Below are 22,400 nucleotides of genomic sequence, written 5' to 3'. Positions count from 1 at the left end.
CTCTGTTAGGGGCCCAGGGGTACCCAGGAGGAAAGAGATTTGACTTATAGTATACATACAAAGTACAAGGGCATGATCAATATTATCGGATCAAAAACGTTTACAAACGTTTACAAAACTGAGACGTTTTAAATCGGGGGTAATAGTAAAATCGATTAATGATGAATCCCTAGTACAGACATACTTGGATTTATTAAAGTTATCAATAAGTATGTGAATATTTGAAATCTCTAAGTACACCAGTCGAATTGCGTCAAGGAAAAACAAACAAAAAAAAACGGAAATGTCTTGAGCTCTCATTTAGTACGTCTAACTTCAGGATTGAAGTATTCTCCTTTTTCACCTGAGCACACTCCCGTCATCTGCTGATGTGTGTTTAGGATATGGAGTCTGATCGACCACGCGCTGATCGCTCGCTGCAACATGGAGGAGCCGATCCGCTGCGCTGCCGTGAGCACTGATGGGATCCACCTGGCTCTGGGCATGAAGGACGGCTCCTTCACCGTCCTCAGGGTCAGGTAAGCACAGGGGTCGAAGGTCACCTGGGCAGAGCTCGTTTCACCTGCTCGTTTAACCTGGGGTCAAATGGCTGAGCGGTTAGGGAATCAGGCTATTAATCAGAAGGTTGCCGGTTCAATTCCGGGTTGTGCAAAATGACGTTGTGTCCTTGGGAAAGGCACTTCACCCTACTTGCCTCGGGGGGAATTTCCCTGTACTTACTGTAAGTCGCTCTGGATAAGAGCGTCTGCTAAATGACTAAATGTAAATGTAAACCTCTATGACAGAGGCCTTTTAAGCTTAATTTCCTGTCTGTCGGTTGGAGTCACGGTAACACTTCCCCCTGACGGCTTGTCCGTTTGCAGGGACATGACAGAGGTGGTCCACATAAAGGACAGGAAGGAGGCCATCCATGAGCTGAAGTACTCACCTGACGGAGCTCACCTGGCCGTGGGCTCCAACGACAACTCGGTGGACGTGTACGGGGTGGTGCAGAGGTACAAGAAGGTGGGGGAGTGCATCGGCTCCTGCAGCTTCATCACTCACATGGACTGGTCCACCGACAGCAAGTACCTGCAGACCAACGACGGCAGCGGCAGGAGACTCTTTTACAGGATGCCAAGTGAGTTCCAGTCAGCCACAGTTGGGTTTGTGTTTGGATGCTTAAGGACGAAATGAAACGTGTTTGTTGTATTTTTTGTAAAAAAAAAAAAAACGTGTTTTTTTTTTCCTCAGGCGGTAAGGAAATCGCCAACCGTGAGGATCTGAAGATGGTGCAGTGGTCGTCCTGGACGTGTGTGTTGGGTCCCGAGGTTAACGGGATCTGGCCTAAATACTCAGAGATCAACGACATCAACTCTGTGGATGCAAACTTCAATAACCAAGTTTTAGTGACGGCGGACGACTACGGATTAGTGAAACTTTTGCGATACCCGTGTATAAGAAAAGGTAAGGAGTTTCCTTTTCAGTTTTGGATTAGGGTTAGGGTTTTTTCATTTATTATCTTTATCATGTTGTATGTTTGGCTGACATTACGTGTCTTTCTCCTCCTAGGTGCAAAATTTAAAAAGTATTTAGGTCACTCTGCCCATATAACCAACGCCAGGTGGTCACATGACTACCAGTGGGTGATAACCATTGGTGGAGCTGACCACTCTGTGTTCCAGTGGAAGTTTGTTCCGGAGAGAAAATCGAAAGAAGCGCTCCACATAGCACCTCAAGGTAGGTTGCACCAACATCACAGTGTGACATCACAGTGTGACATCACCACCCAAATAAGGCCCTGACTTACTGTACATTTAGTCATTTTTTTGTCATTTTTAGCAGACTTAACGCTGCACTCACGCTGAAAGGTCACAGGGTTCCGCCCTTTTAGCTTCTGTTACCTGTAACCCTCTAAAAGGTCTTCGCAGAGAGCTATCATCACATCATAAATAATGAAGAAAACATGAAGTGACTCAGGCTTGCAGCCAGCACACTGGTGTACAGTTCGCTTACGCACGAACGTGAAACCTTGTCCTTGTTTGTAACCGCTGTCGTTTTGAAAGAGACGCCCCGAGGCAGAGCTGCAGTGTGCATCGGGAAAATTAAACGTCATACTGAATACCGCTTCCTTTAATTTAGCTAATGGATCCTGGGAGAAGGGCTGAGCCTTCCAGACCCACTGATGGTCTTGTCTTGGCTCAGTCGCCTTTCTCTTCATCAACATTATGTCTGACTGATGGCCCCTGTAAGGGTCCCTGTAAGGGTCCCTGTAAGGGTCCCTGTAATGGCCATGCAGTCCACCCTGTAAGACTGTTAGAGCCTGAACAAACTGAAATGGCGTTGCCACACAGTAAACCACCAGTCAACATCCCATAGGACGTCAGCTTTAGAGAGAAAACAAGACGTTGTCTGCAAAGTGTTTCTGTGGTGATCCGTCATGTGGAGTCAGTGTGGTTTTGTCGTGGTGGAGGGTGACTGTGGACGCGCTCCTCTCCTGCAGAGAGCCTGGCGGACTCCAACAGCGAGGAGTCGGACTCGGACCAGTCGGACGTGCCGGAGATGGACTCAGAGATCGAACAGGAGACGCAGCTCACATACAGGAGACAGGTCAGTCACCTGATCATCACCCGTGATCTAGCTGCAGCCTGTGTACAACAATCATATTTAAATATACTTCATGTATATCTGTGTCATGTGGTTGATTCCTGCACAGGTTTACAAAGAAGATCTACCTCAGCTCAAAGAGCAGTGCAGAGAGAAGCACCGAGCGCTGGCCATGAAGAAGAGGGAGCGGGCGCCAGGAAGTGGCGTCAAACTCCACTTCATCCATGGGTGGGTGGACCTCCGCCTGCTGCAGGCATTACACCACCCAACACAGTACTCTCTCTGTCTCTCTCTCAATCTACTTTTACCATCTCTCTTTCTCTCTAACTCTCTCTGTCTCTCACTCTCTCTGTCTCACTCTCTACTTTCACCATCTCTCTGTCTCTCTCTCTCTCTCTCTCTCTCTCTCTCTCTCTCTCTCTCTCTCTCTCTCTCTCTCTCACTCTACTTTCACCATGTCTCTGTCTCTCTCTCTAGCCCTCTCTCTCTATCATTAACTCTCCCTCTCTCTATCATTAACTCTCCCTCTCTCTATCATTAACTCTCCCTCTCTCTATCATTAACTCTCCCTCTCTCTATCACTAACTCTCTCTCTCATGTTACCTTCCCGCAGCTACAGAGGCTACGACTGCCGTAGCAACCTGTTCTACACTCAGACGGGGGAGATCGTGTACCACGTGGCGGCTGTGGGTGTGGTCTACAACCGTCAGCAGAACACCCAGCGCTTCTACATGTGCCACGACGACGACATCTTGTGCTTGGCCATCCACCCCCTCAAGGACTACGTCGCTACCGGCCAGGTAGCCAGCCAGCCCCTGCTCTGCATGAAATATTCAGAGGCTGGGATAGAGTAGCTCTCAGTGCCCAGGTCAGAGTTAGGACAGATGGGCTGGCCTGGAGGAATGTCCCTTAGCTAAGACTGAAGTGTTGTATTAAATATGTTTATTATGTACACAAGCCATGCAGTAGCCTAGCAACGAGACAATATAAAGTGTGTGTGCATGTGTGTGTGCGTGTGTGTCTGTGTGATCTCAGGTTGGCAGAGACTCCTCCATTCACATATGGGACACAGAGGTTCTGAAGCCCATGTCAGTGTTGAAAGGATCCCACCAGCTGGGAGTGTGTGCACTGGACTTCTCAGGTAACCCCCCCTCCTCCCTCCGGAATGCTCCGGAACGCCCCCGAACGCTCCACTGCTGCTTCCAGCACCTCTCCCCTGACGATTCTCTGAACATGCCAAAACAAAAACACCCCTTCAAATCTCCCCTCCTACTCAACAATAGCCCCGCTGGTCGGGATAGAAAGTGTCAGACAGGCCTGTGTGCCCGTAGAGGAGGAGGGTGAGGGGTTACGTTCCGTCTCTGACGTGGTGTTGTGAAGTCTGGGTGTTCAGGCTGTCTAGCAGCATCAAAGCGGGGCGTCTCTCACCTCCTCTAATTGGCCTTGGACAGACAGTCAGGCAGGCTGCCTTGCAGGGGAAAGGGAGACGCTGTCTTTGTAAACGCTGTATTTCGTCAGATGGCTGAGCGGTTAGGGAGTCAGGCTATTAATCAGAAGGTTGTTGGTTCGATTCCCGGCCGTGAAAAATGACGTTGTGTCCTTGGGCAAGGCACTTCACCCCTTCTTGCCTCGGGGAGAATGTCCCTGTACTTACTTTAAGTCACTCTGGATAAGAGCGTCTGCTAAATGACTAAATGTTAAATGTATTGAACAGACACGTCTTGTTTCTCCTAGCGGATGGTAAACGCCTGGCCTCTGTAGGACTGGATGACAACCACACCATTGTCCTGTGGGACTGGAGGAAGGGAGAGAAGCTCTCTGCCATAAGGTAAGCACACTGACCCCTGGGACCCTGTCAGGTAAACCCCGCCTCCGCTACAGCAGATGTCACCTGAAGAGGCCCAGACAGTAGACACAGTTGTACCAGGGTCACACGCTTCTGGATCGAATAAAACATTAGACGATCATAAAAAATACAGATTTGGTTCACGTTCAAACAGTAGGAGGTGTTTTTTTTTATTTGTCTTCCTCCAAGCACAATGTTGGCAGCTATCTCTTATATCCTTAGTTCCTGTGGAGGACTCATTCTTGTAGGACGATGAATCAAAGGTTTAAGAGCTCACACGTAAACGCCACTTGAGTTCACCAGACTGGAGAATACAAATCTCAACCTTCCGTTTCATTTTGGAGACAGTTTTAGCACCTGCTGTTTGAATATGGACGTTTATATATAAGGTGCAAATTGAAATTGTACAGCTGAGTTATGAGGAGATGGAGGAAGCGTGGATGAGGTCCTGTAGAGCAGCGAGACTGAAGCTAAGAGAGGCCCTGGAGAACAGATGAGCTGTCTGGCCACCTGGGGTAGCTCAGCGGTTAGAGCACTTAACAGCAGACCAAGAGGTCACAGGTTGAAGTAACGCCCTATGCTGCACACCACTTTGGAGAAAAGCGTAGCCTAATGAACATGGTAAGATACATTATTCTCTTTTCACTGCACTGGCTCATTTAGAATGAAAGATGGCCACAGACTAATTATAAATCTCATAATGAAGAGCTACAATTTATATGGAAAACCATCAAAGAACTTTTAAAAGCAGTCGTCTTAGTGAATCTAGACTTTCCCAATTTCCCTAAATAACAGCCGGCTGTCTCGTTTTGATTGCTTAACATTAGTTTCTGTCCTAATGTTCCATGTGAGTTCCCCCTGGCTAGACGGGACTGTGACCCAGCCAGGCTGCTCTCCTGTGGGCTGCTGTGTGCAGGACTCCCAGGGCAGCCCAGAGACAGCTTGGAGATACACTAATCTCCTTTGCAGGCCCTGGTGGGCAGTGCAGTGAGGCGGGCGCGGGGAAATGGGGCCTGACAGAGCCTGCCTTGTGCTCTGCACTGCCTAGTCCTCTGAGAGGGAAGCATGGGGTGAGAAAGGAGTGGGCTTAGGGAGAGATGGGGAGATAGAGGAGGAGGAGAGAGGGAGGAGAGAGAGAGAGGGAGGAGAGAGGAGGAGAGAGAGGGAGGAGAGAGGAGGAGAGAGAGGGAGGAGGAGAGATAGGGAGGAGGAGAGAGGGAGGAGAGAGAGAGAGGAGAGAGGAGGAGAGAGAGGGAGGAGAGAGGAGGAGAGAGAGGGAGGAGGAGAGATAGGGAGGAGGAGAGAGAGGGAGGAGAGAGAGGGAGGAGGAGAGAGAGGGAGGAGAGAGAGGGAGGAGAGAGGAGGAGAGAGAGGGAGGAGAGAGAGGAGGAGAGAGAGGGAGGAGAGAGAGGGAGGAGAGAGAGGGAGGAGAGAGGAGGAGAGAGAGGGAGGAGAGAGAGGAGGAGAGAGAGGGAGGAGAGAGAGGGAGGAGAGAGAGGGAGGAGAGAGGAGGAGAGAGAGGAGGAGAGAGAGGGAGGAGAGAGAGGAGGAGAGAGAGGGAGGAGAGAGAGGGAGGAGAGAGGAGGAGAGAGAGGGAGGAGGAGAGAGAGGGAGGAGAGAGAGGTAGGAGAGAGAGGAGGAGAGAGAGGAGGAGAGAGAGGGAGGAGAGAGAGGGAGGAGAGAGGAGGAGAGAGAGGGAGGAGGAGAGATAGGGAGGAGGAGAGAGAGGGAGGAGAGAGAGGGAGGAGGAGAGAGAGGGAGGAGAGAGAGAGAGGGAGGAGAGAGGAGGAGGAGAGAGAGGTAGGAGAGAGAGGAGGAGAGAGAGGGAGGAGAGAGAGGAGGAGAGAGAAGGAGGGAGAAGAGAGTTAGAGAGTGCTCCAGCAGCAGGAAGGGCAGTGATTAGACATGTCAGTGTGCTCTGCTCCATCGCCTCAGACAGGGCAGAAAACTGATCCTTATTGTTCAGACAGGAAAAGAAAAGCTGGGCCCTGGAGGGGCACGGAGACACACTGGCAGACAGACACCCTGACAGACAGACACCCTGGCAGTGAGACACCCTGTGGAGATTCCACATGGTTGTCTTCCTCTTCATATATCCGTACAACCCTTTTAATCTGGATCAGGCTGGATGTAAGGCTGCTGTCATGTTGTCTCCACAGGGGAAGCAAGGACAAGATTTTTGTTGTTAAAATCAATCCATACATGGCAGACAAGCTCATTACAGCCGGCGTTAAGCACATGAAGTTTTGGCATAAAGCCGGTAAGTGACTCACACATGCCGGACGTGTCTGATAAACAGAGCAGTGTTCCCTGCCGTGGGCCGCGTGACATCTCATTGGACGCCCTCCCCTCCTCAGGTGGGGGTCTGATTGGTCGTAAGGGCAACATGGGGAAGACGGAGACCATGATGTGTGCGGTGTACGGCTGGACGGAGGAGACGGTGTTCTCGGGCACGTGCACTGGAGACATCTGCATCTGGAGAGACATGTTCCTGGTGAAGACCGTGAAGGCCCACGACGGGCCCGTGTTCAGCATGCACGCCCTGGAGAAGGGCTTCGTGACCGGGGGAAAGGACGGCATCGTGGCTCTCTGGGACGACACCTTCGAGAGGTGCCTGAAGACCTACGCCATCAAGAGAGCCGTTCTGGCGCCCGGCTCCAAAGGTAAAAGGTCACCTTCCTTCCTTCTACTCCAATCACATTACGTAGCGGGTGCGCCGCTGGAGAGAGGCAGTGAAATCGTTTAGATGGAAATCCATTAAAACGCTCAATCCCATTTGGCTGTAATGAAGATTGCTTTCTGTGGCGGAGGTGGAGGTTGTTGATGGGAGGTGGAGGTTATTGACGGTGTTGTCTCTGCAGGGTTGCTGCTGGAGGATAACCCTTCCATACGGGCCATATCCCTGGGTCACGGCCATATCCTTGTGGGAACCAAGAACGGGGAGATCCTGGAGGTGGATAAAAGCGGACCCATTACCCTGCTAGTCCAGGTGAGAGGAACACAAACACAACTCAAATACCTGTCACATTCCTGAACAGCTGAAGCAGCCAGGTCATTGGAGTCCATTTAAGTGGCAGCCAATGAGAAGCCAGTGATGGAAGGGTCAGGTGGGGTTAGATGATTTTGGCTTGTAGTTCTTAGAAGACTGTTGCCAATATCTCTTAATATTATTTAACAAATGTTGGCTCTCTAGAGTCTTGTATAAAACAATTTTGAAAAAATCATAAATAAAATCGTCTTGTCACTTTCATTTTGTTAAGTGCCCCTACAATCTTTTCAAGATCCGAGATAGAGACCCAGAGCTAATCTTATTAATTACCTTTTTGAAATGCTTTAAGGTAAATAAGCAATTTCTTGTGCCTCAAGGCAGTCCAATCAAATCATATGGGATGAGTTTTGTCAGACTGTTCGAGCTGCCATGTTTCAACATTGATTTTCATCGAGCACTTAGCTCAGTACCCGAGCCCATCAACTACTGCCTTTATTATATTTTCAGTGATGGGATTCTGGTTGGAACTCCATGTCCAACAGACTTTTATAATAAATGTATGTGTGTTCAGAAGGCAGTTCTCTCTCTCTCTGTCTCAGACCTGGCAGCACTTTGATTCTTCTGTCTTTGTTTTCTGTGTGTGTGTGTGTGTGTGTGTGTGTGTGTGTGTGTGTGTGTGTGTGTGTGTGTAGGGCCACATGGAGGGCGAGGTGTGGGGCCTGGCCACTCACCCCCACCTCCCGCTGTGTGCCACCGTCAGCGACGACAAGACGCTGCGCATCTGGGACCTCTCCCCCAGTCACTGCATGCTGGCCGTACGCAAGCTCCGCAAGGGTGAGTGAGCCAGGCGCCTCAGCGAGACACCAGACCCAGCCTCACCCCCCCCCAGCCCCCTTCTGTCACTGTGGTGTCAGGAGTCAGGTGGCTGAGCGGTTAGGGAATCGGGCTAGTAATCAGAAGGTTGCTGGGTCAATTCCTGGCTGTGCAAAATGACGTTGTGCCCTTGGGCAAGGCACTTCACCCTACTTGCCTCGGGGGGAATGTCCCTGTACTTACTGTAAGTCGCTCTGGATAAGAGCGTCTGCTAAATTACTAAATGTAAATGTAAATGTGGTGGCCGTCGGTTGGCTGGTCTGCAAGCTAACAGGAGCTCCTCCTGTCTCCAGGGGGGCGCTGTTGCTGCTTCTCCCCCGACGGCAAGGCCCTGGCCGTGGGCCTGAACGACGGCAGCTTCCTGATCGTCAACGCAGACACCCTGGAGGATCTGGTGTCCTTCCACCATCGCAAGGACGTCATCTCCGACATCCGGTTCTCTCCAGGTGGGCGTCACTCGCTCTGCTCCTCTGTCGTAGACCCCAGTCTCTTCTGCCCCAGTGCCGGCCCTTCCTATAGGCGACATAGGCAGCCGCCTAGGGCGGCAGGAAGGGGGGGGGTCGCCAATTTCCCAAGTGCATCCATTTAAATGAACCCTCTCGCTGCCCTTGAGTTTCAAACGCACTACCAACAGAGGGCGCCATCCGCGGCAGATCATATGTCTGTGTTGTGGTTTGCACCCCGGTTTGCGCCCCGGGGCACCAAATGTGCTAGGACCGGCACTGATCTGCCCTGAGAGAAAGAGGAAAAAACTCCAGATGTAACGCTCAGCTCAGCCCAGCCCAGCACAGAGCCAATGTAGGCTACAGTGTAAAAGTTAACTTTCTTCCTTAAAGTAAGTGGGTGGGAATCAGACAGGTAGTCCTATTCTGTCCCCCCGTTGTGAGGGGAGGAGAGACTGCTGCAGGCCTGACCCAGATCCACGGCTGCGTGTAATAAGGCCAGGAAGGAGCACAGCCAGAGTGGTATGAGAGGAGGGGGAGGAAACTAAACTCTCTCTCTCCTGGACACTTAACCTTAATGTAGAAAGCTCCAGATCCCCGCCCAGTAGACACAGCACGCAGCAGACAAACACAGTGGACGTGACACAGATATGGAACAGCCTGTGGCGCTCACCATTTAACTCAGAAAAAAAAAGAAAGATCTGTCACATTTTCTTTAGGAAGTTGTCTAACACTGAATCCAGAGGGGTCTCTCCAGGCTGACACCTCTGCTGATTATCAAGTCCCTGCAGGGCAGGGAGACGAGGCAGAGAAGGGAGACGAGGCAGGTAAGGGAGACGAGGCAGGGCAGGGAGACGAGGCAGGGCAGGGAGACGAGGCAGAGCAGGGAGACGAGGCAGGGCAGGGAGACGAGGCAGGGCAGGGAGACGAGGCAGGGCAGGGAGACGAGGCAGAGCAGGGAGACGAGGCAGGGCAGGGAGACGAGGCAGGGCAGGGAGACGAGGCAGGGCAGGGAGACGAGGCAGAGAAGGGATATTCAGTCTTCTGCTTCCTCTACAGGCGCTGGGAAGTACCTAGCGGTGGCGTCTGGCGACAGCTTCGTGGACATCTACAACGTGATGAGCAGTAAGAGAGTGGGCGTGTGCAAGGGGTCGCTCAACAACATCACCCACCTGGACTGGGACAAAAGAGGTAGGCAGCGTGGCAGAGGCATCCAGCAGACTAACTCGCTCTGAATTCAAACTCAAATTCATTTCAAATTAAAACTGCACCCAAGGCCATTCACGACAATGTATAAATACTACAGTCTCTTTCAAGGCTCCTCTCATTAAATGCTTGTCTGAGTTCACTGTGTTTTTCCATTCACAGGAAAATTACTGCAAGTCAACACCGGTGCTAAGGAGCAATTATTTTTCGAGGCGCCCCGCGGCAAGAGGCAGACTATTCCCTCAACGGAGGTGAGGAGGCTGTGCAGCAGGGGAGGCTGGGGAGCAGGGGAGCTGTGGAGCAGGGGAGGCTGTGGAGCAGGGGAGGCTGGGGAGCAGGGGAGCTGTGGAGCAGGGGAGGCTGTGGAGCAGGGGAGGCTGTGGAGCAGGGGAGGCTGGGGAGCAGGGGAGGCTGTGGAGCAGGGGAGGCTGTGGAGCAGGGGAGGCTGTGGAGCAGGGGAGGCTGTGGAGCAGGGGAGGCTGGGGAGCAGGGGAGGCTGTGGAGCAGGGGAGGCTGTGGAGCAGGGGAGGCTGTGGAGCAGGGGAGGCTGGGGAGCAGGGGAGGCTGTGCAGCAGGGGAGGCTGGGGAGCAGGGGAGCTGTGGAGCAGGGGAGCTGTGGAGCAGGGGAGGCTGTGGAGCAGGGGAGGCTGGGGAGCAGGGGAGGCTGGGGAGCAGGGGAGGCTGTGGAGCAGGGGAGGCTGTGGAGCAGGGGAGGCTGGGGAGCAGGGGAGGCTGTGGAGCAGGGGAGGCTGGGGAGCAGGGGAGGCTGTGGAGCAGGGGAGGCTGTGGAGCAGGGGAGGCTGTGGAGCAGGGGAGGCTGGGGAGCAGGGGAGGCTGTGGAGCAGGGGAGGCTGTGGAGCAGGGGAGGCTGTGGAGCAGGGGAGGCTGGGGAGCAGGGGAGGCTGTGCAGCAGGGGAGGCTGGGGAGCAGGGGAGCTGTGGAGCAGGGGAGCTGTGGAGCAGGGGAGGCTGTGGAGCAGGGGAGGCTGGGGAGCAGGGGAGGCTGTGGAGCAGGGGAGGCTGGGGAGCAGGGGAGGCTGGGGAGCAGGGGAGCTGTGGAGCAGGGGAGGCTGTGGAGCAGGGGAGGCTGGGGAGCAGGGGAGGCTGTGCAGCAGGGGAGGCTGGGGAGCAGGGGAGCTGTGGAGCAGGGGAGGCTGGGGAGCAGGGGAGCTGTGGAGCAGGGGAGGCTGTGGAGCAGGGGAGGCTGAGGAGCAGGGGAGCTGTGGAGCAGGGGAGGCTGTGGAGCAGGGGAGCTGGGGAGCTGTGGAGCTGTGGAGCAGGGGAGCTGGGGAGCAGGGGAGCTGTGGAGCAGGGGAGCTGGGGAGCAGGGGAGGCTGTGGAGCAGGGGAGCTGGGGAGCTGTGGAGCTGTGGAGCAGGGGAGGCTGTGGAGCAGGGGAGGCTGTGGAGCAGGGGAGGCTGGGGAGCAGGGGAGGCTGTGGAGCAGGGGAGGCTGTGGAGCAGGGGAGCTGTGGAGCAGGGGAGGCTGTGGAGCAGGGGAGGCTGTGCAGCAGGGGAGCTGTGGAGCAGGGGAGGCTGTGGAGCAGGGGAGGCTGGGGAGCAGGGGAGCTGTGGAGCAGGGGAGGCTGGGGAGCAGGGGAGGCTGTGGAGCAGGGGAGGCTGTGGAGCAGGGGAGGCTGGGGAGCAGGGGAGGCTGTGGAGCAGGGGAGCTGTGGAGCAGGGGAGGCTGTGGAGCAGGGGAGCTGTGGAGCAGGGGAGCTGGGGAGCAGGGGAGCTGTGGAGCAGGGGAGGCTGTGCGCTGGCCTACTTCCCCCCCAGGATGCCAGCGGACAGCCCAGAAAGGGCAGTCGAGCATTAACACGGCCCACTTTACACCAGCGCCGTTCTAATTCCAGCCAGGGTAACAGGATAGCATTAGGCCCCCTTTATACTTTGTGACATTCAGACACCTTGAGAGCCACGGCGGGGGGGGGGGGGGGGGGGTTAAGGAAAGCAGGGTTAGAGATGATGGATGCTGGTGAGGGAGGTGGATGGTGCTGGGTCAAATTTCACTGGAGCTTCTACCCTGCTCCTCAGCCCTGACTCTCTTCCTCCTTCCCTCCCTTTATTCCTGCTTCTCTCCCTCCTTCCCCCCTTCCCTGCCTCTGTCTCTTCCCTCTACCCCTCCATCCCTGCCTCACTTTCTCCTGCCCTCCCTGCCTCTCTCCCGCCTTCCCTCCCTGCCTCACTTCCTCCTTCCTTCCCTACTTCTCTCTCCCTCTTTCCCTGCCTCCGTCTCTTCCCTCTACCCCTCCCACAGGTGGAGAAGATCGACTGGAGCACATGGACTTGTGTCTTGGGGGCGTCCTGTGAGGGCATCTGGCCTGTGGTCAGCGAGGTGACTGAGGTGACCTCCGCCTGCCTTACCAGTGACAGGAAGGTGCTAGCGACAGGGGACGACCTGGGATACGTCAAGCTGTTCAGGTACCCAGTCAAGGTAAGAGACTGGTCCTGGATCACGCATGATACAGCAGCCGCTATCTATTACCTTCTTATCTTGATTTTTCTTGAAGTTTCATTTTGTATGCAAACATTTACCATGGCTCGAGGCTAGTACGTTGCTTGGTTTGCGCTAACGTTATGCTAATGTATCAGGCTCTCAGCCGTGTTATTCTAAGTGAGCGCTGTGCTGCCTACAGGGGAAGTATGCAAAGTTCAAGCGCTACGTAGCTCACAGCACCCATGTGACCAACGTGCGGTGGACCCATGACGACGGTCTCCTGGTAACGGTTGGCGGCGGCGACACGTGCCTGATGATCTGGAGCCACGAGGCTGAGGGTCACCGCGTGGCCAGGCACTGTGACAGCGAGGAGTCGGACATCGAGAGTGAAGATGACGGGGGTAGGAGAAACACACACACAGAAACACACAGAGAAACACTCACGCAGAAACACACATACACAGAAACACACACACACAGAGAAACACACACACAGAAACACACATACACAGAAACACACACACAGAAACACACACACACAGAAACACACACACACAGAGAAACACACACACAGAAACACACACAGAAACACACACACACAGAAACACACACACGCCTGACGTTAGGCCTCAGTCTCAGGTTAAACCACTACAGACAGTAAGAACCCTCCTCCCATCCTTTCCCTGGTCAGGCTACGACAGCGACGTGACCAGGGAGAATGAGATCAACTACACCATCAAGGCCTTATCCACCAACGTCCGCCCCATGACCGGGGTGAAGCCCCACATGCAGCTGAAGGAGCCGTCTGTGGATGAGAGGTAACCCCCCTCTCCGGGGGCAGAGAGACCCCTCTCAGTGCAGGCTCAGATGGACACACCTCACTGGGATGGACACATCCTGGTCACAGCCAATCAGAGAACCATGCTGTCATGAGGTGTAGCGACTAGGGATGCCTGTTTTGATGAAGAAAGAATCGACCGATAATCGACGCTCGTTAACGACCATTTAACCGTTAACCGAGAAGATAAAAAATGTAGAATGGACGAGAGTTTGTGACCCATTAAAAAACAAACAAACAATATAACAAATGTTTTTTCAAAGATTTTTAAATAGCAGCATAAACAGCAGAACAACGGATCAGAACAAAACGAAAACACGCTGAATCCGAGAGCTCTGGCTGTACCTAGGCTACATGATTAGCGGCTACAACAACACGGAAGTACAATTTGCCTAGTTATTTTGCTGCCTCTCAACAACAAAAACGGAGATTGCCAAAGTAGCAGAAAGTCGCTAGATTTGTCGACTTTTTTGTCACTAGGGAAGTTGAAAAGTTGCTAAATCGAGCGACATTGTCGCTAAATTGGCAACTGTTTAACCGATAGTTTAAACCCGTCGTTTAGCGGTTAACTATGAGCATCCCTAGGAGCGACAGGACAGCCAATCACAATGCACCGTTGCTGTTTGCAAAATCAAGCCGCCATCTTAAAGTTTTAGTGACTGACAGGTTTTAGGACTTTCAGATTTCAGACTTTGTTTTTTTTCTTCTTCGTGTGAATTCACTGCTGTCTCCGAGAGGATAACCTCGCCTCTTTGCTTTTCTTTTCTTTTCGATGGCTGTCCATCTATCTCTGCCCTGCTCTCCTCTTTGGTACAACTTGAAGGCAGGGGGTGGTCAGGTAAGAGACATTATAAAAGCCCTCCCAATGAGTAAATACATAATGGCATATAACTATCAGCAACCTATACTGTATACTTGTAAATGAGTTTACAAAGATAATAAATGTAAACCAAGTGAGTGATGGTCTATGAACGGCAGCGCGGTTTCCACAGGACAATCGTTTTCGCCTTTTTGGAACTTTTTGGGATCTGTGTTGCTTGTGAGGCTGGTTTGAACCTCCGTACCAATGGTGGTAGAGATGGTGTTGGTTGGTCTGGAGACTCCATGGTGCTGACTGACTGGTTAACTTCATGTCCTCGATGGCTGCTGTGTTGTGTTCAGGCTGTCTGACTGACTGTGTCGCTGAAGCAGCCGGGAACTGTGTAAGAGCTTGTTCTAATCTTCTCTCTCTCTCTCTCTCTCTCTCTCTCTCTCTCTCTCTCTCTCTCTGTCTCTGTCTCTCTTTGTTATTGCTGCCACATAGAGGGTCAAGGTAAGATCAAGGCCCCGTTTGGATTGAACATTTTGGGTTTTATTTTCTGGGAACTTGGATGGGTTGAAGATGTTTATAGTCCTGTGCTATATCAGTCAAGTGTTGATTTGTACTGTCTGAAGAAGGGTTCGGGTTAGGGTAGAGATCCTGTAGAGATCCCATAGAGAGATCCCGTAGAGAGATCCGTAGAGGCTCCTCTTATTCCGTCTCTCTGTTCCAGACCTCCAGTCAGCAGGGCCCTGCCTCAGCCAGAGAAGCTACAGACCAACAACGTGGGCAAGAAGAAGAGACCCATTGAGGTGAGCTGGAGACCATCCTCACCTGAACAGCCTGTGTAGAGAGACCATCCTCGCCTGAACAGCCTGTGTAGAGAGACCATCCTCACCTGAACAGCCTGTGTAGAGAGACCATCCTCACCAGAACACCCTGTGTAGAGAGCCCATCCTCACCTGAACACACAGGGATCAGGTGATCCTGTATGTAGAGAGACCATCCTCACCTGAACACACAGGGATCAGGTGATCCTGTATATAGAGAGACCATCCTCACCTGAACACACAGGGATCAGGTGATCCTGTATGTAGAGAGACCATCCTCACCTGAACACACAGGGATCAGGTGATCCTGTATGTAGAGAGACCATCCTCACCTGAACACACAGGGATCAGGTGATCCTGTATGTAGAGAGACCATCCTCACCTGAACACACAGGGATCAGGTGATCCTGTATGTAGATGCATCATCATCCTGCGAAGCCCAATGCCTTCATGTTACAATTTTTTTCATTTATCATGGAGGATAACAAGCATGATCAGGTTTGCTAATGCTGTTGATGCTGACCCACACGCCCCAGACAACCCTGTGTGGAAGTCTTGAGTAAACTGGAAGTGAGTTAGCAGGAAGTACACCAGATGTGTCTCTGTTGCCATGACGTTGATCCCTGCCCACAGGACCTGGTGCTGGATCTGGTTTTCGGTTACCGCGGCAACGACTGTCGCAACAACGTTCACTACCTGAATGATGGGGCGGATATCATCTACCACACAGCCTCAGTGGGGGTCGTCCTCAACCTGACGACAGGTGGGCTGGGGGGGAGGAGGGGTGCTGGGGGGGAGGAGGGGTGCTGGGGGGAAGCCCAAAAAAATTGGGATTAATTACAGTCAAGCACTACTCAAGCATTTTACGCTTTCATTGTATGTGTGTGTGTGTGTGTGTGTGCATGTGTTATTATTACAGCCTGCCAAAGCTTCTATCTAGAACATAGCGATGACATTCTGTGCCTGACTATCAATCAACACCCCAAGTTTCCCAACGTCGTGGCGACTGGCCAAGTAGGTATGTTTGTGAGAAGTTGCCCAAACTCCATCTTTTTCTTCCGTACATTTGTGTGTTCTACAGAAGGATAGCTGTGCATGGTCTCCACTCTTACCAGTACTGTGAAGCAGAAAAACCACTTAAATAAATTACTTCCCCTTCGCTGTTGAGTTGAGGAGCAGGATAGTTGTCATGCGTGGTGCGTGCCTCACCATCACTGGAGATGTTCCAGGGGAAGCAGCTCTATCGTGAATCCAAGTGCTAAAAAAGGCTTAAGAAAGAAACAAAAACTAGATGAATACAGACAAACGGCCACTCCAATGCTATATACTATCCTGTACATTGTTCGTGAAGAGTTGATATTGTTAGAACGTGTTGGTTCTAAATGCACATGCAGCGTTTGTGTCTCAGAGCTTAACGTTTTCCTTCATCTCTCCTTGTGTGTTTCTTCATCTCTCTATTCAGGTGACATAGGGGACATGTCAGGTAAGACCACAAAAGGAACCGCCACCCACTCATCACAGGCTTTCTGGGACCAGTCTGACAAGTCCTCATGTCTGACAGCCGATATCCCAAAAAATCTAATCGACTGCTTGAACACAGTGCCCCCTAGTGGAACGCATGGTACAGGCAGGCGCACGCCTCACACAAACTTGCTGTTCCCGTGTTTCCCCCTCGCAGCTACATCTCCCTCTATTCACGTGTGGGACGCCACCAGCAAGCAGACGCTGTCCGTGCTGCGGTGCTTCCACTCCAGGGGGGTGTGCTCGGTCAGCTTCAGCGCCACGGGCAAGCTGCTGCTGTCGGTGGGTCTGGACCCCGAGCACACCGTCACCATCTGGAAGTGGCAGGAAGGTAGGGGGCCGACGCTCACGTCAGACACTGCTTGGTGCCCTAACAGGGCCAGCTGTTCCAGAGGGGAACAGCTGGGGACAGCTGGTACTGATGTCCCAGCAGGGCTGACGCACCTCTTTCTGCTCCAGGTGCCAAAGTGGCCAGCCGCTCGGGCCACACCCAGAGGATATTCGTGGCTGAGTTCCGGCCGGACTCGGACACTCAGTTCGTGTCGGTGGGCATCAAGAACGTGCGGTTCTGGACACTGGCTGGCCGCGCCCTGCTGAGCAAGAGGGGGGTGATGAGCTCTGTCGAGGACGCTCGCATGCAGACCATGCTCGCGGTCGCGTTCGGAGCTGTGAGTCCATTCCCTTCTCTGTCAACACACACACACACACACACACATCTGACAACGCTGGGACTTGATAGACACACTCTCTTGTAAATGTGTAAACTCATACTGGGCCTGTTTGGCTTAAACCCAAAAATAAACCCAATCATGCTTTTTAAACACCTGATTCATACTTTACCTTTGTGTTCACATTTGATAATGATAAAGTTTAAACAGTCTTTTCCCCAGCAGATAACACTATCTGGTAGTGAATCTCCTGTTGCTTGACTGTTGTCTTTGCCATGCAGTGTCTGCTCTCTAGATTAGTGCAGGTCTGTTTTTTTTTCAGAATAACTTGACATTTACAGGTACCATTAGTGGGGATGTGTGTGTGTGGAAGGAACACGTTCTAGTGAGAGTAGTGGCCAAAGCCCACACAGGTCCTGTGTTCACCATGTACACCACGCTCAGAGACGGACTCATCGTCACCGGAGGCAAGGAGAGACCGTGAGTACCTCCCCCCTGGCGGTGAGATGAACCAGGCCTGTGTAACAGCTGTGTTCACCACAGCATAATTCCATTCACTGGAGAAGCAGGCTGGTGGAAGCTTGTGTCTGGTGGTGATGAGGGTTGTGTGGTTCCCCCGGCAGGTCCAAGGAAGGAGGAGCTCTGAAGCTGTGGGACCAGGAACTGAAGCGCTGCAGAGCCTTCAGACTGGAGACGGGACAGGTCATCGACTGTGTCCGCTCCGTGTGCAGGGGCAAGGTACCCCATCCTGTCATTTATATCAGGGAGGAGGGGGGGGAGGGAGAGATTGTCACTTGAACAGGAGTCTCGTATTGAGAGACTTGTTGCTCTTGTTGGTTAGTTGTAACGGTTTCAAATTCTTGTACTCGCTGTGAAATATTTTACTGTTGATTGTTTTTTCTACAGGTACACTCTTGCACTCTTGTGGGGAGTTTCATGTTGTTCAATTGTAACTTGTTTAACTGCATGCTCTTATGGTTCTTCCCTTTGGCACTTATTTGGTTTTCCACCATGTATGTTTCATGTTTTGGCTGCTCGCAATGTTTGGGGCTATCTCGTTGTTATGACCTATGCTCTACTGCTCTCTCTTTTTTAGATTCGCTTTGGATAAAAGTGTCTGCTAAATGCATAAATGTAAACATTGTCACTTTGTTTTGCTTGTCCCTCTTTCAGGGGAAGATCTTGGTTGGGACCAGGAACGCAGAGATCATCGAGGTGGGAGAGAAGAACGCAGCGTGCAACATCCTGGTGAACGGACACATGGACGGGCCCATCTGGGGCGTGGGGGCCCACCCCACCAGGGACGTCTTCCTGTCCGCTGCAGAAGATGGAACAGTCCGGCTGTGGGACATCCCAGAGAAGGTCAGGGGCTGGTCAGGGGCAGAGATGGGAAGAACAAAAGTAGAAATACTTTGTTACTGTACTTAACCCTCGTGCTGCCTTCGGGTCACATGACCCAAAGGTTCACAACGAACCATTGTTGTGTTTACCCAATTGTACCCAATACAAAAACAAATAAATAGCATTTTCTTTTAACCTTCGCAATGTGGGGGGTCTGAGACAGCCCAGCGGTTAAAATAAAATTACTCACTTTGTTTTTGTATGCGGTAAAGTTGTCGCAATACGACGGTGGGTCACAATGACTGATGGGTCAGAATGACCCGAAGATAACACAAGGGTTAAGTTGATTTTTCTGGTATCAGTACTTCACTATTTTTTTTACTTTTTATTTTCACTCCTTAAATTTTTTTTTACACAAATCTGTAGTTTCTACTTCTACTGTGTGTGTGTGAAAAGGTTTCCAAAAGTTGAAAAAATATATATTTTTTGAAGTTTCAAAAAAAGAGTTTTGAAAGTTGAAAAAATAATTTTGGAATAAAATAGTATCATTGATGAGGACTTGATGAGGACTCTACTATACTCTACTTTACTCTATTGTGCTCTGCTTTACTCTACTCTGTTTTAGTCTTCTCTGTTCTCTTCTCCAATAAAGCATTAAAAATGCCCACAAGTATTAAAATTACATATAAAAACAACATCATTTTGATGGATGCACAGCAGGACCTGTACTGACACTATGAACGTGTTTTTTATTTTGGGGGCAACAGAAGATGCTCAACAAGGTGAACCTGGGCCACCCAGCGCGAGCCGTCAGCTATAGCCCCGAGGGGGACATGGTGGCCATTGGCATGAAGAACGGAGAGTTCATCATCCTGCTGGTGACCTCGCTCAAGATCTGGGGGAAGAAGAGAGACAGACGCTCTCCCATCCAGGACATCAGGTTCTCACCTCTCCCTAAACTCCCTGAACCCTAACCCTAAACCATAACCTGAAACCCTAACCCTAAACACTAACCCACAGGGTACGACTTGAACCAGATACCGCTGTTTTGATCTGTTGTTTCGGACGTGTTAAAGGGCAGAATATCTCGTCTTCACGTTCACTTCACACCCTCCTCTGTTCAGGTTCAGTCCAGATTCTCGCTACTTGGCTGTGGGTTCTACCGAGAGCGCGGTCGACTTCTATGACCTGACTCTTGGGCCGCAGCTTAACCGTATTAACTGCTGCAGGGACATCCCCAGCTTTGTGATGCAGATGGATTTCTCAGCCGACAGCTGCTATGTCCAGGTGAGGAGATGACACTTGGACCTGTCACACTAATTCTCCTGTGTGGCCCTCAGCCTTTAAGAACAAATATTTTTCCCCCACAGATTTCCACAGGTGCTTATAAACGGCTGGTGTACGAGGTGCCGTCTGGAAAACAGGTCACAGAGCAGTCGGTTATAGACAGGATTACATGGGCCACATGGACAAGGTGAGTCTGGACCCCAGTGACATCACCAGGAGTCTAGACTGGAGAACTCCCACAGAATCACCAAGTCATGGAAGTAAATAGTGGTGTGTGAGTGATGTGGTTCCCTTGGTAAGTGTGCTTTCCCCTGACTGTGTGGCCAGTGTGCTGGGGGACGAGGTTGTGGGGATCTGGTCCAGGAACACGGACAAAGCCGATGTCACCTGCGCCTGTGTATCCCACTCTGGCCTCAACATCGTCACTGGCGATGACTTTGGAATGGTAAAGCTGCTTGACTTTCCGTGTCAAGAAAAGTTTGTAAGTACAATCTGTGTTATATTGTGACAATAGTTTGTGTGTGTCACTTATTTATTACATTGATAAAAGCTGTTATAGTCCAATGATGTAGTGAACCTCTTAATACCTGATACCGGTATTATGCATATAAATCTAACCTGTAATAGCTGTTTGCTTGAACAATGAAAAGGTTCTGCTATTATAATTGTAATCTATTATTGTACAATATCATTTTATTGCTAACTTAAAAGTACATTTAAAGGCTATGTATGTGATTCCAATTGTGCCTTGTTTAGTTAAAGATTATGCTTCTGACAATCATAACTCATCATAACTAATTGAGCCGCTTGACGATTTTCCCTCTTTATTGAGCTTGTCTTGTGGGTAAAAGTGAGTTTGATAAAACGGGCTCGTGCTCTCTTCCAGGCCAAACACAAACGCTTCCTGGGGCACTCTGCCCACTTAACCAACATCCGCTTCACGAGCGGGGATCGCTTCGTCATCAGTGCCGGGGGAGACGACAGGAGGTCAGCTCCAGATCTCTACATGGATTTCTTCCATCAAGTCTGAAAATAAACTCACCAGAATGTTTACCTAAAATGGAAGGTTTAAATCATTTCTCGCTCTAACGCGATCCTGTGTGTCTTTTCCAGCCTGTTTGTCTGGAGGTGTGTTCACGCTCCTCACTAGGAAACACACCTGGACACCCGCTCCACCGCCACAGGGGGCTGCATGGGCTGCTTCCAGCATGGCTACCCAGAGAGGAGACCCCGCAGTGGGACTGACGCATGTCGAGAGGGGGGCGTCAGACCAGGCAGCTAATAGATAAGAGGTGACCTCACCCCAGGTGTGTAGACGCAGGAGCCTCATTCCAGAGCTGGCTGTGTCTCTCCACGAGTCTGGGAGCTCACAGCCCCTGTCCACGAGTCTGGGAGCTCACAGCTCCTGTCGTTGCAACATCTCCATACAACTTCTTACATTCAACCAGGTGGCTGAGCGGTTAGGGAAGCGGGTTAGTAATCTGAAGGTTGCCAGTTCAATTCCCGGCCGTGCCAGATGACGTTGTGTCCTTGGGCAAGGCACTTCACCCTACTTGCCTCAGGGGGAATGTCCCTGTACTTACTGTAAGTCGCGTCTGCTAAATTACTAAAATGTAAATGTAACTTGTATAACTTCCTCCCATTTCTTCTGCACTTGATTTTAATGGTGGATGACTTTTTTTAGGATGAGTGTTTCTGTGTAAACGTTTGAATGGCAGTTTTGCCAGTCGGTTTTTGTTGAATGAAAATAAAAATAAATTGAATAAGCTGTAGCAAACTAAATTAGCCTTAATATACATTGGAGGGTATAAATGTTGAGGTTTGGAGTGATCTGAATTTTCTTTTTTTTTCTCGTAGTAATTTTCTTTTTTACTTGTAGTTTCAACTCCTGTGGCCTTCTCCCTGAATGTAACATCCGCACTTATGTTCCGGGTGTCAGCATGCCAAAGCATTCTATGCACTGTACCTGACCTGGTCACTGTGTCGTCCTGAGAGGTCCTTTATGTGACTACCTTGTCCTCTGGTTCAACCTCAAACTCCCTCAGCTGTGTGTGTTATTCAAGTGTAGCGACCTTTAGCTTGTGCAGTAACCTTCCATAACATGTTGTGTGTACATAGTCGTTTGAGGTTTTGTGTATGTGTGTATTGGACATGCATGGCTTCGTGAAAGACAATCCTTGTCCAACCAAATTCCTCTGAAAACAAAGGAAAAAAGCTGTTGTTTCAATACACTGTTGCATTTCTCCTTTGATCATTTTTCAGTGTGCTGCTACAGTATGACATATTAATAGCATATTTCAAAGTATATGTTTAAAAGGTTGTGGCTGTTTGTTCAAGGGTAAAAAAGAAGATTATATTGCTTCCTCGAATGTTAAATGGAGAGTAAATGAGCATAATGAAAAGTGAATAACATTTTTCTCATTTTATGCTAAATCTGTTCAAAAAATGAAATGTGTTTACTGCAGATTCTGATTTACATTATACCAATGTAAATATAATTTGTAAAGATATTCTTTTGTATATTTTTTGTGAGATGTTTCTTAAATCAAAGTTTAATAAAAAAGAATGGAATAAAAATGAATAAAAACAGAATGTCTATCAGGCTTGAGGTACTATCTATCTTCCTGATTTAATACTTTCATATTTTGCATTCAAGACGCATAATTTCTAAAGGTTTGATTGACTTAAGTAAGCTCATAAAATGTGAAGCTAATTATGCTTCACAACAGCGGACCT

General features: G+C 50.7%; 1 protein-coding gene across 1 annotated transcript in view; it reads left to right on the top strand.

Annotated features, from left to right (window-relative positions):
• eml5 (EMAP like 5) overlaps nt 1-22,013 on the top strand; it is a 40,630-nt gene extending 18,617 nt beyond the window's left edge. The window contains exons 8-43 of the mRNA XM_062470095.1: nt 381-518; nt 864-1,120; nt 1,234-1,446; nt 1,552-1,719; nt 2,483-2,589; nt 2,696-2,814; nt 3,200-3,386; nt 3,622-3,727; nt 4,321-4,414; nt 6,592-6,692; nt 6,790-7,095; nt 7,294-7,421; nt 8,114-8,255; nt 8,588-8,740; nt 9,797-9,928; nt 10,106-10,194; nt 12,201-12,377; nt 12,580-12,781; nt 13,072-13,198; nt 14,042-14,056; nt 14,522-14,530; nt 14,751-14,829; nt 15,481-15,610; nt 15,767-15,865; nt 16,310-16,330; nt 16,526-16,699; nt 16,828-17,036; nt 17,359-17,516; nt 17,660-17,774; nt 18,210-18,398; nt 19,145-19,317; nt 19,502-19,664; nt 19,748-19,851; nt 19,992-20,145; nt 20,551-20,651; nt 20,778-22,013. Coding sequence (XP_062326079.1) covers nt 381-518; nt 864-1,120; nt 1,234-1,446; nt 1,552-1,719; nt 2,483-2,589; nt 2,696-2,814; nt 3,200-3,386; nt 3,622-3,727; nt 4,321-4,414; nt 6,592-6,692; nt 6,790-7,095; nt 7,294-7,421; nt 8,114-8,255; nt 8,588-8,740; nt 9,797-9,928; nt 10,106-10,194; nt 12,201-12,377; nt 12,580-12,781; nt 13,072-13,198; nt 14,042-14,056; nt 14,522-14,530; nt 14,751-14,829; nt 15,481-15,610; nt 15,767-15,865; nt 16,310-16,330; nt 16,526-16,699; nt 16,828-17,036; nt 17,359-17,516; nt 17,660-17,774; nt 18,210-18,398; nt 19,145-19,317; nt 19,502-19,664; nt 19,748-19,851; nt 19,992-20,145; nt 20,551-20,651; nt 20,778-20,814 — 4,876 coding nt within the window. The 3' untranslated portion in view covers nt 20,815-22,013. The remainder of the gene's footprint in view (nt 1-380; nt 519-863; nt 1,121-1,233; nt 1,447-1,551; nt 1,720-2,482; nt 2,590-2,695; nt 2,815-3,199; nt 3,387-3,621; nt 3,728-4,320; nt 4,415-6,591; nt 6,693-6,789; nt 7,096-7,293; nt 7,422-8,113; nt 8,256-8,587; nt 8,741-9,796; nt 9,929-10,105; nt 10,195-12,200; nt 12,378-12,579; nt 12,782-13,071; nt 13,199-14,041; nt 14,057-14,521; nt 14,531-14,750; nt 14,830-15,480; nt 15,611-15,766; nt 15,866-16,309; nt 16,331-16,525; nt 16,700-16,827; nt 17,037-17,358; nt 17,517-17,659; nt 17,775-18,209; nt 18,399-19,144; nt 19,318-19,501; nt 19,665-19,747; nt 19,852-19,991; nt 20,146-20,550; nt 20,652-20,777) is intronic.
• The last annotated feature ends 387 nt before the right edge of the window (nt 22,014-22,400 follow it).

The sequence above is a fragment of the Osmerus eperlanus genome, chromosome 9, assembly GCF_963692335.1.
Source record: "Osmerus eperlanus chromosome 9, fOsmEpe2.1, whole genome shotgun sequence".
Taxonomy (NCBI): domain Eukaryota; kingdom Metazoa; phylum Chordata; class Actinopteri; order Osmeriformes; family Osmeridae; genus Osmerus; species Osmerus eperlanus.
This window is presented reverse-complemented; position numbering and strand designations above follow the sequence as displayed.